This window comes from Leptodactylus fuscus, chromosome 5 (genome assembly GCF_031893055.1).
Source record: "Leptodactylus fuscus isolate aLepFus1 chromosome 5, aLepFus1.hap2, whole genome shotgun sequence".
NCBI classification, from domain to species: domain Eukaryota; kingdom Metazoa; phylum Chordata; class Amphibia; order Anura; family Leptodactylidae; genus Leptodactylus; species Leptodactylus fuscus.
This window is the reverse complement of record NC_134269.1, coordinates 161,909,827-161,930,622: the sequence shown is the minus strand read 5'-3', so window position 1 is coordinate 161,930,622 and position 20,796 is coordinate 161,909,827. Positions and strand designations below refer to the sequence as shown.

At 42.0% G+C, this 20,796-nt stretch overlaps 1 protein-coding gene across 1 annotated transcript in view; it reads right to left on the bottom strand.

Moving 5' to 3' along the window:
* The window catches only part of CDHR2 (cadherin related family member 2), a 94,648-nt gene that overhangs the window by 21,716 nt on the left and 52,136 nt on the right, over positions 1–20,796 (bottom strand). The window contains exons 14-19 of the mRNA XM_075274705.1: positions 11,097–11,261; positions 9,770–9,831; positions 4,991–5,234; positions 4,665–4,904; positions 2,833–2,902; positions 1,593–2,207 (exon numbers count right to left, since the gene is read on the bottom strand). Of these exons, the coding sequence (XP_075130806.1) occupies positions 1,593–2,207; positions 2,833–2,902; positions 4,665–4,904; positions 4,991–5,234; positions 9,770–9,831; positions 11,097–11,261 (1,396 nt within the window). The remainder of the gene's footprint in view (positions 1–1,592; positions 2,208–2,832; positions 2,903–4,664; positions 4,905–4,990; positions 5,235–9,769; positions 9,832–11,096; positions 11,262–20,796) is intronic.

Sequence of the window (20,796 nt, the reverse complement as noted above, 5' to 3'; positions counted from 1 at the left end):
CAAAATCGGCAACAAAAAAAAGCTGTGTTTCCGCAATGTGTGACCTTAGCCTTAACCACTTCCGGACCGCCCATAGACTATATACGTCCAGGAAGTGGTTGCCTTGTTCTGACAGGACGGGCAGGAGGCTGTATTCCTCCTGCAACTGGGGCTAAATGTACCAGCCCTAGTTGCAGGGGAAATCTAATACAAAAAAAAGAGATCAGATGTCCTCAAAGGTCTCTTATGACCTTACGGGGACACCATCTGAAAAAATATATATAAAAAATTTATTAAAAAGTTTTTTAAAAAATTTAAATAAAATAATTTAAAAAATAAGTAAAATAATACACCAATTAAATGCCGCTATTAAAGGTTATAGCCCCACCCCCGACAACACCATACAAAATAAAAACCGTAACAGAGTGGAAAAACAATTTTGTAAAGTTTTTCAGTTGCACTTTGTGTTATTAAATTTAAAAAAAAAAGTGAAAACCAGACAATTTCCCTCCTATTTTGTTTATATTTTCCTGGATATAAAATAAAATTAAAACACATTCGAAAATAAAAACAACATAAAAATAAAGCCCTATGTGTCCCTGAAAAAAGACGCAAAAATTAGTTGAATGAGACGTATGAGAAAAATGTTACAGCCCTCTAAACTACACATACAAAATAAACTGAAAATGTGTCTGGTCCTGGACCACAATTTGGCCAGGTACTGAAGTGGTTACACTTCATATGATATAAAAAAAAATAAGATAATGAATTCAGTGGAAGTTTTTCAGAGCCACCTCAGTATTTAATGACGCAGGACCCACCTTTGGGTGCAGTTTTATTTTTGACTAAAAAAATAATTCTCTGCCAAATTGAAAATGCTACCTATAATTGTATCTATTCTGCAATTCATCTGTATTCTGCCTCTTAATTTGCAGTATTCTGCTATCCTGCATAAACGTATGATGCTGTTGTTGCTATGATCTCTGGAAAATGAAGTTCAATTCGATGGAGACTTCATTATTAAAGAAGCCACCGAGTTACATTTATAATAGGGCCCAATGGAGATAAACCCAACCTGTCCACGCTGGGCAAAATCAGAATTGAGAGAATATTAGTGACCAGCATTAAACCCCCAGAGGTCTTCACAGGGGGGGTCACAGGTCAAGCTTTGGAAATAACTGATCTAATGTATTATCCTTCTTTAAAATCATGAAAAATGGGTCAGATTTAAAGACATTTCTTTACACCAGTGCTAATAAAGGCTTCCGACAGGTGTAAGGTGTGCCTGATTTATTAGGAGGGTCGCCTAGAATGGTGATCTACAACAGTTAGGGAATGAAGAAAACTAAGTAAGTGGTGAGCAAGGAGCAGAACAGAGCATTGGGGGGGATGCCTTCGAGGCAAGAAAGGGCCAAAGATATTCCATATTATTACACAGCTATGTCAGAAAACGGGTGTAGATGTGTTGATGAATTCCTCCCAATGAGTGCAATAGATGAAAGTAACATCAGGCTAATCTCTACAGTTGCACCCCTAGATGGCTGAAGATATAACTTTTACCAAAATTTCACCAATTCAACAGAAACATCTCTAATAATGGAAAGTGGGCATACCGTTCTGGCTGTATCTGTTCCCAATAAATGTTAGCTTGTCCTCCACACGTAAAAGCATCACCATAAGATCACACTCTTCATAATCAACGTCCTCCGTATGATTTACAAACAACTGTCCGTCAGGGGCAAGCCATAGCCAGTCATAGCATAGACTGCCCACATCCTTTCCATTTTTGAAGCAACTCATGGCAAGTTGCTGGAATTCCAGATCATGCACAGTATCAGGATCAGTTGCATTTAACGTTGCAATCTTTTTTGGTCCATCTGTTTGGTTTTCAAAAATGTAGATATCTACTAAAGAGGAGGGGTCTATGTATGGCGGCTCATCATTGAGATCAAGCACCTGCACAATAACAGTGGCATTTGCAGTATTACTGTCTTCTTCTATGCCATTATCCTCGGCATCTATTATCAAGGTATACATTGTCTGTTCTTCATAATCCAGCTCCATATATGGGTCACTCAAAGTCACAAGCCCAAGGTATTGGCCCAAAGCCTGTCTCTGTCCACGTACAATAAAGTACCCAAATCCACCTTGAGAAATACTAAAACTGATACGGTTGTTTAACTCTGTCTGATCATGATCACTGGCTTCCACATTTCCAACATAGGCCCCTGAAAGATGACATAATTGTGATACATGAATACACCAACACTTGCCATGTTATAATTTGTATCTATTTTAATATAACCAATTTCATTGATTTCTTCATTGGATCTCTATTGGAAATCTCCACAAAGGCTAACATAATTTTTATTATCCTAACAATCCTGTCCATCATTCACATTTCAACATGGCTTGCTAACGATCAATCTTTTTTCAGCATTCATAGAGGCTCTTTCCCTAAATACCTGCCAGTCCCCAAATTATTATGGTATATCCTTAGGTCCACCATAGTGATAAAATAGACTTATATGCAGATGATCTTATCTTCATCTCCTTTTCTGACTCAACTCTTGAACATGCCACTAAAATTGTAGATGATTTTGTTGCCAATTCTGTTATTTGAATCAACCGAGGGCAGGGACATATGCAAGGGCCAGTTTCACTGTAAAAAAAATGCCTTTTTTTCTCCATAAATTTGATATAAAATTCATAGTATCTCATTAAAGGCCGAGTTTCTTTTACCACTTATTAATATGATATTTTATAGATCTGGAAATGGCTATTAGATGTGGTAAAATATTTGAAGAAAATGTATAGCACTAATAAAATAGTGTTTAAAGGAATTTTTCTTACCTGGTGTGCTCTCATTTACAAAAAATGTGTACTGAGTCTGGTTGAAAATTGGTCCATTGTCATTTAGGTCCTGAAAGACAACAAATTGACCTCTACATGTTACTTTGTACAAGCCGCATTTCAGACATATACGTTTTAAAGGTCACACCTTATTACCATGCTAAAGTCAATATGAACACATAGTATAAAACAAAATGTTAATATCAACATACAAACTACTTTATACTGCAAAAAACAGTTGCATAATACAATACAATTTTGAAAGGAAACAATACAAGGATTTGACTTATTGCAGGAACTGCATGCAGGACTTTAGTATTATATTATATAGTATTATAGTTTTCCAGGATTTTCTTTTTCCTAAGGACAAGCCATAAATATCTGATCGGTGGGACACAAATCAACTATACAGAGTCCGAAGCTGTTGACTCAGATCACTGTGTCCGGACTCTGGTAAGGTAGTTCAGCCACTATACAGAGTTCGGTGGATTTTCTGCTATAGGGAAACCTCTGGTGTTTCTGTACTTATAATTTACATGCTGCGATTTCCAATAACGCAACAGTTTTGGAAATCACAGCATTTCCATTGCAAGTATTTTTCTACTATTATTATTATTCTAGTATTTTGTGTGGATGGGATTTGCTAGAGTCCTATCCAGTTTGCAGGGACTATAAAACACTGCGGTACTTGCCAAAGCATTAACACCACGTAGGGCCCTGGCCTAAAGTTCCTATCACTAGGTGTCTCCCTTCCTGCTAATTTGCAGTGTATTCCTTTTTACTAGGAATGGTCACTCCATAGACATTAGATAAACAAGTGACAATAATGGTGTCGCCGGGTTTTTGCTGATTTTATACTGAAATCGGCAGAGAGAAAAGTCCTCCTTGTAGGATTTTTCTCTCCGACGATTTTAAGCAGGATCTGGGATGGAATGCCTGAACAGTAGTGTGAACCTAGCATTATAATGTAAGAAAAATCTACTTATGTTCTTCTATCTACTTCTGACTACTTGTGTGTTTACAGATGGTATATTATTCACAGATAAAAAGAAGCTTTAATGACTGTTAATAGATTGCTCTTTTCCTGTGTCCTGTGGCTGTATCATCATAGCTTCATGTATTTGCTGTCCAGTATTCCTGAATCTCCTACATTATACTTACATAGGTTTTTCACAGCTATTTCTTTGCTGTTGTCCAGTTACTCCTGGCAGACTTGCATGCAACTAAAAATGTATTAGTAGTGATGAATATGGGAGAGGTCAGACTGCTCCTTGTTGTAATGTAAAATGTGCTACAGCCATAATGTGACTATTAGCAGTAGAAAAACCTGATAGGACACCATGTACAAAGGTTTATAGGGCCATAGAACAGTCTGCCCAACAAGATCCTGCACATATTTCAACTTTTCATGAAAACCCAGGTACCCTTTAATATCATGACAAGATAGACCTTGGGGTTTTCTGATTGTGCCACCAGGGCTGATGGAGAGGACACAAAAGTTGGTGATGTTGGTGATCACATGAACACTATTGATGTGCGTGAATGATCACAACCCAACATATTATTGTGCTAGCAATATATTACTGGGCTAGCAAGAATTTGCATTGATATCCCACTGAAACCCCAATCGATAAATAGTATGTGATCCTTAGTATAGATATACAAGCTGATAGACCATACAAAGGCTTCCTCATCACAGTCACCTTGTTAAGGAGGAAAAAGGAAGTGATAATAATAGATGCATAGTAAAGATATCAACATATTCTAAGCTCACCATCATAAGAAAGTTAATCATTACATTGTGTTCATATCAGAAAACAGAAAAACATTACCTCAACATTGATGGTTACATTAACATAACTCGATAAAGAAGGAACTCCCAGGTCATATAATTTCACAGTCAGTATAATGCGTCCATTCTGTGATATATCAATGGCTTCTCTATCCAAAGGACCAAGACTTGTGATAAGTCCCGTGGTGACGTTAATGCTGAAATTGCCACTGAGGTCACTGGGTAGGATCTCGTACTCAATCACACTGTTATTATTTCCTGGTTCATCATTATCAAAGGCCTAAGAAAACATAACTTATTGGTATAAGCAGATAACAGAGTCCATATAACACAGTTGCTGTAAAAGGTGTTTATCTGGATTGTTACCTCAAGCTGGATGTTGACATAGTCAATGTTCTCTTTTACAAAAATATTATATACTCCTATTGCCGCTGGAACACAGTCATTAATATCTAATAGCTCAATTTCAAGAAGAGTGGTCCCTGTAGCATTCATGCCATCCTGTGCTTTTAGGGTTGCATAATAGAAAGGGGTGCGTTCTCGATCTAGAAGATCTCCATTCACCACTGTGATTGTCCCATTTGATGAATCTACCTGAAATAAATTCAATCTGGAAAGAAAGTCATCACATTCGATTTGTTACTGTATTGTGGATCCGGATGCAATAGTGACTAAAATAATCTATATAAATAATGCTACAGTCAGTAGTAAAAATGGCTTACCAGAAAAAAAAGGAAAATTTTCCATGTGATGTCTGGTGTCAATGTTACGTCTTTATTCAGAGTAAGATATCAAGACCTAAACCCCATTATAAGTCAATAGATTCCAGATGCAGAGATGATATCCACTCTTTGTTGGACCCAGCGGAGGATCAAGAGTGGAAGCCACAACACATGATGTCTGATTTCTATTTTTTCGATTATCCCATTATCATTCCCTATATACTATATAGGGAAGTCACCGGTTATTCTACACCCCTTTTATTGGGAAATGTCACAAGAACGTGATATTATTGCAGGCAAAGGCTATAAGCTTAATATTAAGCAATCATATCTCGGTATACAGTGAAAGTAAGAAATTGAATATTTGCTAAAATAAGCAGTGACTGTTTGCTGAAAAATTTTAGGAAGCCTTTTGTTGCTTTTCAATTTGTTGTCTTTGCGGTTTCCTTTTCAGCTTGTCCCTTCTCATAACAGAAGCTATACTTTAGATTAGTGAATAAGTATTCAAAAGTTCTCCAAATTTTAGATCCAGTATGGTTACCTGTTACATAAAGTATGATGTCTAATCTATAGGTGCCACTATACAGCAGAAGGAGTTGGGCAGATTCATAGTACAATCTGACCACTGTACTCCTATGGCCACTGTACTCCTATGACCACTGTACTCCTATTGTGGCCATAGGCGTACAGTGGGCAGATTCTACTCTGTTAGAGTCCCCCACTAGGCTACTACCCATGGAATGAACAGGAATTTAATCTGATAAAACACACTATACTGAATCTCCCCCCCCCCCCCCCCCAAACTACAGTATATATCAATAGGCTCAGTCATCCTTGTTTTTTAAGTGGCTGTCTGCAGATATCACTGAATGTATAAGATCTCCACATTTTCAATAGAAAGGATAACAAAAGGCTTCGCAATGTAGTTTAACAGATAAAAATTTGAAGTGTTATCAAGTGGCAACACCTTTCTATATAAACCAGACAGAAGTATTACATGAGCTCTGTTCTACCTAACACATGGAACCTAAGATAATGCATTATGTCACTGGGTATTTAGAGTGATTTCACATTAAGTTGTAGTTGGGCAACTATTATAAGGGCCCCTTCACACGGAGTAAACGCGCATGTATTTTGGCAAAATACACGTGTAAAAATACACGTGTTAAAATAAGACTTCCATTGACTTCAATGGCATTTTTTTTTACATGTGTAAAAAAAACACGTCAAAATACACGTGTAAAATGTCATTGAAGTCAATGGGAGTCTTATTTTTACACGTGTATTTTGCCAAAATACACGCGTGTTTACTCCGTGTGAAGGGGCCCTGAAGCATCTTCATGGCAAATAGAGTGATCATTAGGATATGTCATTCTCTTCTTTTGGTGTCTATCCCTGTGTCTATGCCAGCTCCTGTGGCTGTTACCATTAGGCACCACCCCATGTTTTCATGTCAGACAGGGTTGGTTAAGGTAGCATTTAGAAGAGGCATATTTAGTTATTGTCACTAGAGATGAGCGAACAGTGTTCTATCGAACACATGTTCGATCGGATATCAGGGTGTTCGCCATGTTCGAATCGAATCGAACACCACGTGGTAAAGTGCGCCAAAATTCGATTCCCCTCCCACCTTCCCTGGCGCCTTTTTTGCACCAATAACAGCGCAGGGGAGGTGGGACAGGAACTACGACACTGGGGGCATTGAAAAAAATTGGAAAAAGTCATTGGCTGCCGAAATCAGGTGACCTCCATTTTAGACGAATAGTGGATTTCAAATCCGGGTCATATGAGAATGTGAACTTTGTGACTATGAGACAGGGATAGCTGTACAGGCAGGGATAGCTAGGGATAACCTTTATTTAGGGGGGAATGTTATTAAAAATAACTTTTTGGGGCTCTATCGGGTGTGTAATTGTGATTTTTGTGAGATAAACTTTTTCCCATAGGGATGCATTGGCCAGCGCTGATTGGCCGAATTCCGTACTCTGGCCAATCAGTGCTGGCCAATGCATTCTATTAGCTTGATGAAGCAGAGTGTGCACAAGGGTTCAAGCGCACCCTCGGCTCTGATGTAGCAGAGCCGAGGCTGCACAAGGGTTCAAGCGCACCCTCGGCTCTGATGTAGGAGAGCCGAGGGTGCACTTGAACCCTTGTGCACCCTCAGCTCTGCTACATCAGAGCCGAGGGTGCGCTTGAACCCTTGTGCACACTCTGCTTCATCAAGCTAATAGAATGCATTGGCCAGCGCTGATTGGCCAATGTATTCTATTAGCCTGATGAAGTAGAGCTGAATGTGTGTGCTAAGCACACACATTCAGCTCTACTTCATCGGGCTAATAGAATGCATTGGCCAGCGCTGATTGGCCAGAGTACGGAACTCGACCAATCAGCGCTGGCTCTGCTGGAGGAGGCGGAGTCTAAGATCGCTCCACACCAGTCTCCATTCAGGTCCGACCTTAGACTCCGCCTCCTCCGGCAGAGCCAGCGCTGATTGGCCGAAGGCTGGCCAATGCATTCCTATGCGAATGCAGAGACTTAGCAGTGCTGAGTCAGTTTTGCTCAACTACACATCTGATGCACACTCGGCACTGCTACATCAGATGTAGCAATCTGATGTAGCAGAGCCGAGGGTGCACTAGAACCCCTGTGCAAACTCAGTTCACGCTAATAGAATGCATTGGCCAGCGCTGATTGGCCAATGCATTCTATTAGCCCGATGAAGTAGAGCTGAATGTGTGTGCTAAGCACACACATTCAGCACTGCTTCATCACGCCAATACAATGCATTAGCCAGTGCTGATTGGCCAGAGTACGGAATTCGGCCAATCAGCGCTGGCTCTGCTGGAGGAGGCGGAGTCTAAGGTCGGACCTGAATGGAGACTGGTGTGGAGCGATCTTAGACTCCGCCTCCTCCAGCAGAGCCAGCGCTGATTGGCCGAATTCCGTACTCTGGCCAATCAGCACTGGCTAATGCATTGTATTGGCTTGATGAAGCAGTGCTGAATGTGTGTGCTTAGCACACACATTCAGCTCTACTTCATCGGGCTAATAGAATGCATTGGCCAGCGCTGATTGGCCGAATTCCGTACTCTGGCCAATCAGCACTGGCTAATGCATTGTATTGGCTTGATGAAGCAGTGCTGAATGTGTGTGCTTAGCACACACATTCAGCTCTACTTCATCGGGCTAATAGAATGCATTGGCCAATCAGCGCTGGCCAATGCATTCTATTAGCGTGAACTGAGTTTGCACAGGGGTTCTAGTGCACCCTCGGCTCTGCTACATCAGATTGCTACATCTGATGTAGCAGTGCCGAGTGTGCATCAGATGTGTAGTTGAGCAAAACTGACTCAGCACTGCTAAGTCTGCATTCGCATAGGAATGCATTGGCCAGCCTTCGGCCAATCAGCGCTGGCTCTGCCGGAGGAGGCGGAGTCTAAGGTCGGACCTGAATGGAGACTGGTGTGGAGCTATCTTAGACTCCGCCTCCTCCAGCAGAGCCAGCGCTGATTGGTCGAGTTCCGTACTCTGGCCAATCAGCACTGGCCAATGCATTTCTATGGGGAAAAGTTAGCTTGCGAAAATCGCAAACTGACAGGGATTTCCATGAAATAAAGTGACTTTTATGCCCCCAGACATGCTTCCCCTGCTGTCCCAGTGTCATTCCAGGGTGTTGGTATCATTTCCTGGGGTGTCATAGTGGACTTGGTGACCCTCCAGACACGAATTTGGGTTTCCCCCTTAACGAGTTTATGTTCCCCATAGACTATAATGGGGTTCGAAACCCATTCGAACACTCGAACAGTGAGCGGCTGTTCGAATCGAATTTCGAACCTCGAACATTTTAGTGTTCGCTCATCTCTAATTGTCACTTGTATTACACTGTAACATGAAATGCCAATAATGAGGGTGTGTTAACTGTGAAGGGCTGGTCAGCAGAGCTGACAAACCACACAGGAAACACCATGGAGGAAATGCCATCTACTGGATACAGACAATGAGAACCTATTGGTACTTCTAACCACTCCATTACAACCATACAGATAGTGGCCAGATGGCATAAGAATTTCCTTGTTCTGGTCATTGTAAAAAATTTTGTCCACTGCAAGGAGTTTGTATACTCTCCCCGTGTTTGCGTGGATTTCCTCCCATTATACAAAGACATACTGATAGGAGAAAAAATTTCAAAAATGTACATTGTGATCCCTATAGGGGGCTCACAATCTACAGTAAAAAAAAAAAAAATGTCCATATGAGAAACAAATTAAAATTGGTTGAGGCTAGTTCGGATAAGAAAGCTGTACACTGGAGGGAATATCCTCAATCTGTCTAACCCAGGAGATACCTTGTGCCAATTTCCCTATAGACGGTACCGTTTTAAATACGTTCCTGTATAAATTCTTCTACCCCTTTATACACTTACATGGAATCTGGCAATAATGAGTAAGTAATCTTTCCATAATCTCCAGAGTCAGGGTCAGTTGCCTAAAAAAAAATAAAAATATCAGACTCTTATCAAGGTAAGTCAGTTTTCTATTAGAAATATGAATTCTTTCACTTTAAACAGTTTTGCCCATACAGAACTTCTGACAGCACTAAATAGGAGTCACTGAGAGGTGGTTAAATTGCATTGGTGGATGTTAAGAGTAACATTGCTTGAAAAAATTATTTTTAGTTTGGCGGGCCTACCCCCTGTAAGTGCAGCCGAGTGAGCTAATCCCTCACTCTAAAGCTGGGTCCACACAGGGTTTTTTGGTCAGGATTTTTGACGTGGAATTCACGTCAAAATCTGGCTCAAAAAACCACCTTCCATTGAATTTAATGAGTTCCTCTTTACGCGAGCGGTTTGTTCCTGCTCACGGAAAAAAGTAGCAACATGCCCTTTCTTGAGGCGGATTCTCACCACAGACACTGCGGTGCGACACCTCCCTCCCAACTAGGCCCATTCATTTGGTTCTAATCAAGAGCAGAATGCCGCAACTGGATGCTGGTGCAATGTATGCACTGCCCCGGCATCCAATCACGGCTCTGCGGCCTCCACGTCAAAATCTGGTTAAAAAAAAACCCGGCTTAAAGTGTTCTCTGCTTTATACTTTTAGCTGCTGCACCTCCTCCTCTCTGGTTGACGGTCACTCTAAGCTTTTTGCAGGAGGATTTTGAGGAGAAATCCGCCCCCCAAAAGCATTTTTTTTTCTGTTACAATTATTATTATTTTTATATTACAATTAACGCCGCTGGCGTTTCCATAGAAATAATTGACATGCTGCGATTTCCAAAAACGTGCCGCTTTTGGAAATTGCAGCGTGTTCGAGCTGCGGATTTTACCGCAAAGTGGGCATGGGATTCGCTTGAACCCCATCCACTTTGCTATTTACTGTATAAGGCTGCAATTTCTCCCACAACATTTCCACCGTGGGCAAATTGTACCGTTTCCGGCCTGTGGTTTTTCTACCCTAAACTAATCCTAATGTGCAATGACCTTTACTATGTTGCCCCGGACTTCGCTTTCTGTTTCTGAAAAGTAGAGTCCCTTCAACTATCCCTTTGCCGAATAGACAGACTGTTTTTTTTTACTAGAAAGTTCTTGGACCACCATTTCCTCTAACATATTTCATTCATAACAAAACTTCTCTAATGTTTTGTCTGAATAAATGGTAAAACCATGTTTGGTGTCAAATAAAGCATCTCCCTTCGACGATAAAACAATAAGAACAAAAACCCTCATTTTAATATTTCTCTAGTTTACTTACTGTAATTGTCCCAAGAATGGATCCATCAGGACTGTGCTCCTCAATCGCAAGTCTATAGGTTGCATCATCAAACTCTGGAGCATGATCATTTATGTCTATTAGACTAATAGTCACAAAGGCAGAGGAACAACAGTCATTACCCAGACCTGTGTCATTGGCCACCACCTATAAAGGAGGAAGAAAGCATATGACAGAGTTGTAAATGCCAAAGTTTTATCAGTGTCCCTGACATATGTGAGATATATATAAAGATCCACCACACAAAAATTTGGATATTACCTAGTGTCAGACTAGCAGTTTACAGGTCCTGTAATCTGACACTAGAGTGGGACCATGTATCTCAGAGGTGTGTTTCTGGTGGGACACTTAGTGTAGTGCACCTCAGATAGCAAGAAGAAGGGAGGTCCTACTCTCCATATTGATGCATGTCCCTTATGATTACAGGTACAGTGATTAATTGCTGCAGCCATGTTGTTGTTCTATTCTCATATTGTATTGTTCAGTATTAGAGATGAGCGAACACTAAAATGTTCGAGGTTCGAAATTCGATTCGAACAGCCGCTCACTGTTCGAGTGTTCGAATGGGTTTCGAACCCCATTATAGTCTATGGGGAACATAAACTCGTTAAGGGGGAAACCCAAATTCGTGTCTGGAGGGTCACCAAGTCCACTATGACACCCCAGGAAATGATACCAACACCCTGGAATGACACTGGGACAGCAGGGGAAGCATGTCTGGGGGCATAAAAGTCACTTTATTTCATGGAAATCCCTGTCAGTTTGCGATTTTCGCAAGCTAACTTTTCCCCATAGAAATGCATTGGCCAGTGCTGATTGGCCAGAGTACGGAACTCGACCAATCAGCGCTGGCTCTGCTGGAGGAGGCGGAGTCTAAGATCGCTCCACACCAGTCTCCATTCAGGTCCGACCTTAGACTCCGCCTCCTCCGGCAGAGCCAGCGCTGATTGGCCGAAGGCTGGCCAATGCATTCCTATGCGAATGCAGAGACTTAGCAGTGCTGAGTCAGTTTTGCTCAACTACACATCTGATGCACACTCGGCACTGCTACATCAGATGTAGCAATCTGATGTAGCAGAGCCGAGGGTGCACTAGAACCCCTGTGCAAACTCAGTTCACGCTAATAGAATGCATTGGCCAGCGCTGATTGACCAATGCATTCTATTAGCCCGATGAAGTAGAGCTGAATGTGTGTGCTAAGCACACACATTCAGCACTGCTTCATCACGCCAATACAATGCATTAGCCAGTGCTGATTGGCCAGAGTACGGAATTCGGCCAATCAGCGCTGGCTCTGCTGGAGGAGGCGGAGTCTAAGATCGCTCCACACCAGTCTCCATTCAGGTCCGACCTTAGACTCCGCCTCCTCCAGCAGAGCCAGCGCTGATTGGCCGAATTCCGTACTCTGGCCAATCAGCACTGGCTAATGCATTGTATTGGCGTGATGAAGCAGTGCTGAATGTGTGTGCTTAGCACACACATTCAGCTCTACTTCATCGGGCTAATAGAATGCATTGGCCAATCAGCGCTGGCCAATGCATTCTATTAGCGTGAACTGAGTTTGCACAGGGGTTCTAGTGCACCCTCGGCTCTGCTACATCAGATTGCTACATCTGATGTAGCAGTGCCGAGTGTGCATCAGATGTGTAGTTGAGCAAAACTGACTCAGCACTGCTAAGTCTCTGCATTCGCATAGGAATGCATTGGCCAGCCTTCGGCCAATCAGCGCTGGCTCTGCCGGAGGAGGCGGAGTCTAAGGTCGGACCTGAATGGAGACTGGTGTGGAGCGATCTTAGACTCCGCCTCCTCCAGCAGAGCCAGCGCTGATTGGTCGAGTTCCGTACTCTGGCCAATCAGCGCTGGCCAATGCATTCTATTAGCCCGATGAAGTAGAGCTGAATGTGTGTGCTTAGCACACACATTCAGCTCTACTTCATCAGGCTAATAGAATACATTGGCCAATCAGCGCTGGCCAATGCATTCTATTAGCTTGATGAAGCAGAGTGTGCACAAGGGTTCAAGCGCACCCTCGGCTCTGATGTAGCAGAGCTGAGGGTGCACAAGGGTTCAAGTGCACCCTCGGCTCTCCTACATCAGAGCCGAGGGTGCGCTTGAACCCTTGTGCAGCCTCGGCTCTGCTACATCAGAGCCGAGGGTGCGCTTGAACCCTTGTGCACACTCTGCTTCATCAAGCTAATAGAATGCATTGGCCAGCACTGATTGGCCAGAGTACGGAATTCGGCCAATCAGCGCTGGCCAATGCATCCCTATGGGAAAAAGTTTATCTCACAAAAATCACAATTACACACCCGATAGAGCCCCAAAAAGTTATTTTTAATAACATTCCCCCCTAAATAAAGGTTATCCCTAGCTATCCCTGCCTGTACAGCTATCCCTGTCTCATAGTCACAAAGTTCACATTCTCATATGACCCGGATTTGAAATCCACTATTCGTCTAAAATGGAGGTCACCTGATTTCGGCAGCCAATGACTTTTTCCAATTTTTTTCAATGCCCCCGGTGTCGTAGTTCCTGTCCCACCTCCCCTGCGCTGTTATTGGTGCAAAAAAGGCGCCAGGGAAGGTGGGAGGGGAATCGAATTTTGGCGCACTTTACCACGCGGTGTTCGATTCGAACATGGCGAACACCCTGATATCCGATCGAACATGTGTTCGATAGAACACTGTTTGCTCATCTCTATTCAGTATATGTTGATACAGTCACTGATGTTAGGAATGACTGAGAACTTGATGCTAATGTATAACCACTAGATAGTATGTAAGGACACTTTTTGTAGTGCACCTCAGATAGCAAGAAGAAGGGAGGTCCTACTCTCCATATTGATGCATGTCCCTTATGATTACAGATAAAGTGAATAAAGAATATAAACCCCCGCAACCACACCAGTGTTAGTTCATTAGGTGTGCAACAAAAATGGCGACGAGGATGGGATTGAGTGACAATTCATAGAAGATACAGAGCAGAATTTGATGAACTGGGTGCTGTTAGCAAATATCTTAGGGTGCATGCACACTACGTAACGCCGGGCGTGTATGAGAGCCGTACACGCCGGCGTTACAGCAGGGCTGCCGAGCACTTCCCATTCACTTCAATGGGAGCGCTCGTAAACGCCGCTGTTACGAGCGCTCCCATTGAAGTGAATGGGAAGTGTTCGGCAGTCTGCTGTAATGCCGGCGTGTACGGCTCTCATACACGCCCGGCGTTACTCAGTGTGCATGCACCCTTAAAGTGCCAGGGGAGCAAATCTCCAAAGCCAGAACCCGCAGGCACCTGCTGAATGCTATCAATAAACTGCTTGATGAAGTGGGAGAAACAGAGGATGAAGATATTACCTGTCTGTTCCTCCAAAAGTGCAAACAGTTCATTACAGATCTGCATTCAGAGGCAGAGGTCGGGGCACAGGCAAAAGAGACTAAGACCCAGACTCAATTGGAAGATTTAAAGGCACAGTACCTTGCTTTGCAGAAAGCATTCCAGGAATCTAGCAAACTGTTAGAAAAAGCCCTTGTTTCTGAGACATCAAGTCAAGCAAAGCAAGAGGTGTCAGAGAGAGAGACTTACTGCAGGACTTCTCCACAGAACATGTGGCCAGAAATGACAATACGGAAAGACTTTAAAATTAGTGGTCAAATTGGTGAAAGAGGTCAAAAAGACAAACTGTCTTACACAAATCTCATGCACCAGATAGACATGGGACTGCAAAAGGGCTACAGTGAATTAGAAGTGATTGAGGCAGTAGTTAAAGCAATAAGCCCTGGCCTGAGTATAAGAAATATGTTAGAGATGAAAAGTGATCTAACACTGCCACAGCTGAAGACTATCCTAAAAGGACACTACAAGGAGGAGAGCAACTCGGACTTATACCACCGGCTGGTAAATATCTCGCAAGACAGCAAAGAATCTCCTCAAAATTTCCTCTTCAGGGCTATAGAACTAAAGGACAGACTTCTCTTTGCCTCTAGAGAAGTGGGAGCAGAGGAAAAATTTGAAACGGATTTGATTCAAAGGAAATTCCTGAGATCAGTAGGAACAGGACTGCTCAGTGAACACATTAAATTCCAATTGAAACCTTATTTGGATGATCCCACTGTCACTGATGACGTATTAATAAAGAAAATGAATGAAGCTGCCAGTTGGGAACAAGAGAGGGAACAGAAATTAAAGAAGTACTCTTCCAGCAAAATCAGCAAACTTGGTGAAATGCAGGCTGGTACCACACAACAAGGATTACTCACAAAAGTAGTCATCTACAACTCAAACCGCCCCACCTACGCTAAAATCAAAGAAAGTTCCACCTCCAGGAGATACAGAAGTGACAAACTGGGAGGAGGCTGTGAAAGAACTGAGGAATGAGATGTCAGAATTGAAAAAGTTACTTAAGACTTCTCAAGAACCAAGATTGGTTTCATTCAAAGTAACTTCCAGAAATAAGCAGAATCCAATTTGTGAGGCCTTCAAGACATCAAATCAAGGTCATACATGTCGCCACTGCTACAAATGTGGCAAAGAAGGACATTATGCTAGGGGATGTTGTGCACCCAGGTCTGCACAGTTAAAAGACAGGAGGTTGCTGATGAGGGACAATCAGTAACCTGTGCCAAGCCCCAGTCCCAACCAAAGAATGTACCATCTTCAGGTATGGAAGCCAAAGAAAATCTGCTACATACTTATTTCCAAAATGTATGTGATCGTATCCAACAACTGGAGCTTCAACAGAACAATATACAGCAAGTCACCTCTAGGAAGTGCACGACAACTAACTTACAGATGAGTGAAAGTGTGTCGAGAGGCCAAAGAAAACTCATCAATTTAATAGGAAAAAGGTGTATGGTCCTATGTAAACTAAATGGGGTTCCTCTTCAGGCATTATGGGACACTGGAGCTCAAGCAAGTATCATCAATGAAAGTTGGCGGCAGCAGTACCTTCCTCAAACAGAAGTAAGGGCAGTGGAAGAATTACTAGGCTCTGAACCATTATGCGGGAGAGCGGTAAACAAGACCGAAATTCCTTTCATTGGTTGGATAGAAGTAACCTTTCAGCTGTCCTCTGGTAATGACAACATAGAACTTCTGGTGCCTTTTCTAGTATCCAGTGACAATAGTGTAGCTGAAGAGCCAATCATTGGATATAATGTGATTGAGGAAGTCATCCTGAGAAAAATCCCTTCATCATCTTTGGTGAGTACACTGGCTGCATCATTTTCACTGCCGACAAGAAGAGCAGAGATGGTGGTAAAAGCCGTCCAAGTGAGCCAAGCAGAAACGTTTGTGAAGGAGGTAAGAACTGGAGTACGTCGTACCATTATTCCTGCAGGTACTATAATGGGTGTCAAGTGTGGTGTCCATGTGGGACCTCATAAGAAGAACCAGGAAAAGCTCTTTGTGCCAAGTAACACTGCACAGTTACCAGAGGGAATATATACAGATGAGACAGTTGTGATTGTACCTTATGACAACTATGCTCGGGTAACCATTCCAGTAATGAACCCCACTAAACATGATATTGTACTGGATCCAAAAACCGTGTTGGGTCACTTGGAAACAGTCAAAGCGGTATACCCAGCTTGCATAAAACCTGTTCAAGTTTCTTCTTTGACTGCAAACATACAAACAGTGGAAAATGTTGACAAAGCAGAGGGTGAAGTGTCTTCAGTTAAAGAGGAATGGGATCCTCCGGTTCCTATGGATCATCTTGATGCAGATGAACAGTGCATAGTAAGGCAGATGTTAAGAGAAGAATGTCATGCCTTCTCCAGAGATGAGTCTGATGTTGGATATATTCCATCACTCCAATTAAAGATTAATCTAAAAGACACCACCCCCGTTAAAAAGACATATACTTCTGTGCCGAAACCGCTTCATAACGAAGTGAAGGAGTAACTACAAGACCTGATAAATAGAGGATGGATTAGAAAGTCAAAATCATCCTACTCTTCTCCTATAGTATGTGTAAGAAAACGAGATGGTAGCTTGAGACTCTGCTGTGATTATAGCGAACTAAACCAGAAGTCAGTTCCTGACCGTCATCCTATACCGAGAATCCAAGATATGCTGAATAGTTTGTCAGGAAGTTCATGGTTTTCTGTGCTTGATCAAGGGAAAGCCTATCACCAAGGATTTATGGAAGAATCCAGTAGGCCTTTGACAGCCTTTATAACACCTTGGGGATTATATGAATGGATCCGTATTCCTTTTGGGCTCAGCTCAGCTCCAGCGGAATTTCAGAGAAGCATGGAAGAATGCTTGGAAGGACTGAGAGACAGTATCTGTCAACCATATCTTGATGACAACCTGGTTCACAGTAAGTCTTTCACTGAACATGTGGAACATGTACGGACTGTGCTTCAGCGCTACCAACAGCATGGAATCAAGCTAACACCGAAGAAATGTGAGCTGTTCAAAAGACAAGTCCGGTTCCTAGGTAAGAGTGTCTCTGCTGATGGCTATACTATGGATCCAGCAGAAATTGCTCCAGTAATGGCTTTGAAAAACACACCTCCATCTACAGTGGGAGAGCTTAGAAAAATACTAGGTTTTCTGTCCTACTACTGGACATATATTCAAAATTTCTCCCGGATTGCCGCTCCACTGTATGATCTACTGTCAGCAGGGCCATGTTCACCATCACCCACACAAAAGAAAGCAAAGAGAGATAGATCCAAACAGAAGGAAAAAAGTCAACTTCCTGCACATCAGCCCATCAATTGGACTGCCCATCATCAAGAAATCCTGGAGAGACTGATTGATTTGTTAGTTAAGCCACCAGTGATGGGATATCCAGACTTCAACATCCCATTCATACTGCACTGTGATGCGTCTCAGGAAGGACTTGGTGCTGTCCTATATCAAAGGCAAAATGGCAAGTTGAGAGTTATTGGTTATGGCTCAAGAACTCTTACTGCAGCAGAGAAAAACTACCATTTGCACTCGGGGAAACTTGAGTTTTTGGCAATGAAATGGGCAATATGTGACCGTTTTAGAGACTACTTGTACTATAGTCCATCATTTGTTGTATATACAGACAACAATCCACTTACCTATGTTCTCACTACAGCGAAATTAAATGCGACTGGCCATAGATGGGTGTCAGAACTGGCAGACTTCAATTGTAGCATTAAATACCGCCCAGGGAAAGCAAATGCAGACGCTGATGGATTGTCAAGAATGCCACTAGATCCTGACCAGTATATGAAGGAATGTTCCCAAGAAATCAGCATGGAAGCTATTGGTAGCACTGTCCAAGCAGTGCAGATACAAGAGGAGGAACATATGCCATGGTGGTGCCCTGTAACTGTAGAAAGTACAGCTGGAGAAGCTGAACAAAGCCTCAGAGCAAGCGTTAACCAGCTCCCAAAAGAAACTATCAGAAAAGCACAAGAAGAAGACAAGATCATTGGGAGACTGCTACACTACAAACATCAAAATAGATTTCCGGCTAAGAAGGAGAGACAAACAGAACCACCAGCTGTAACTGCCTTATTCAGAGAATGGTCTAAGTTATACCTCAATTCAGATGGTATTCTTTATAGGAAGACTAGCCATAACTTACAATTAGTCCTGCCAAAAGTCTACCATAGGACAGTATTCAAAGAACTCCATGAGCAAATGGGACACTTAGGAGTAGAAAGAACTGTCAAAATTGTCAGAGAACGCTTCTTCTGGCCATACATGCAGAAGGATATTGAGCATTATGTCACCAGAGAATGCAAGTGTCTAAAAGACAAACGTCCCAATAAACCAACCAGAGCACCATTGAACAACATTGTCTCCACCTATCCTTTTGAAATGGTATCGATTGATTTTCTGCATCTGGAAAAATGCAAAGGAGGATATGAGTACATCCTTGTTGTAATGGATCATTTTACAAGGTTTGCACAGGCATATGCTACCACAAACAAGTCTGGTAAGACTGCAGCAGACAAGATATTTAATGATTTTGCTCTAAAGTTTGGCTTTCCAACAAAATTACACCATGATCTGGGAAGAGAATTTGAAAATCAGTTATTTGCAAGACTTGGGAAATACTGCAGAATTCAGAATTCTCATACAACTCCATATCACCCAGAGGGTAATGGACAGGTTGAACGTTTTAATCGTACATTGTTGTCAATGTTGAGAACTCTTACAGAGGAAGAAAAGCAAGACTGGAAGAATTCTTTGTCAAAAGTTGTCTACGCTTACAATTGTACTAAAAGTGAAGCAACAGAGTATTCACCTTTCTACCTATTGTATGGTCGTTCACCAAGACTTCCAATTGACATAATGTTTGACACTCCAGTATCAGAGAAACACAAAACTTACGCAGATTATGCTACAGTCTGGAAAAAGAGAATGGCAGAAGCTTATAAAATAGCTTCAGAAACCGCAAAGAAGTCAGCATGTAAAAGCAAGGAATACTATGATCAAAAAAGTCATGGTGCTGAACTTACTCCAGGAAGTCGAGTTCTAGTGAAGAACTTACATGAGAAAGGAGGACCAGGAAAACTTCGCTCCTATTGGGAAGATAAGATTTATGTTGTCGTGAGAAGAAAACACGAAAACAGTCCAGTGTATGAGGTAAAACCAGAGTCAGGTGGCAACAGATCAAGGATTTTGCACCGTAATCTGTTATTATCTTGTGACTATCTTTCAGATGTACAGCAGACTGCTGAATTGTTAAGCCAAGAGAGATCCTCCAAAGCAATGCGACCAAAACCAACATCGCATGTAGGATATGAAACTGATAGTGTTGATGAAGAAGATGAAATGTGTTCATTAAGTTCACCTACAACAGATAACGATACAGCACAAGGCAGTAAACTTAATCCTGATGCAGCAGAATTTGAACCACAAAATTCATCAGAGATCTTGGCATCACCTGAAGGTCTACTGTCAGAGTCAGAAAAGTCATCAGAGGAATCTGCAACAACTCCAGAGGAAGAAGTATGGATGGAGAAATCTGAATCAACAGACCCAGAAACAGATGAAGAAACAGAAACTTCAGGACAACAGACTTTGAAAAGATCTTCTGTTGCGAGAGAAAGGCGAAGGCCGGTTACACTTACTTATGATACCATGGGAGAACCAAGTAGGGTACCAAGAAGTTTTCATGCTAAACAGGTAGTGAAAACCATTGGCCAAGAGAAACAACCTGAATGGTACCTACCACCAGCATATTTTCTGGAGAACTGTGAGCGGATATAAAGACTATTTACCTTCAAAGCAATTGCACTGTTATGTTTACAATTAGTTTGTTTATTTGGCAATGTTTCTAGTTGTTTAGCGATAGAAACTGTGAGGTTACTTGGTCATATGGTCATATTTAATGCAAAAATTAGACCTGACCAATCTCCACCTCATAAAATGAGGTTCAGATATTGTAGTAGCATTGTTATGCATGGTGGTCCAATACTACTTAGAACCAGTGCTAACATTGGCTCTTCTAGGTCTCTTAGCTAGCAACGGACCTAGAAGTAACTTGTGACATTTTTATAGGAACATATGTCACAATGAGGCATTGACCTCTATTGGAGATATCACCACCAATTGATTGTTCTCAATTACTAAAGTACCTTAAGACAATCCACATAATTGTGGAAATGCGGAATGTCGAGGACGACATTAATTTAGTGGGGAAGAATGTGAGATATATATATAGAGAAAGATCCACCACACAAAAATT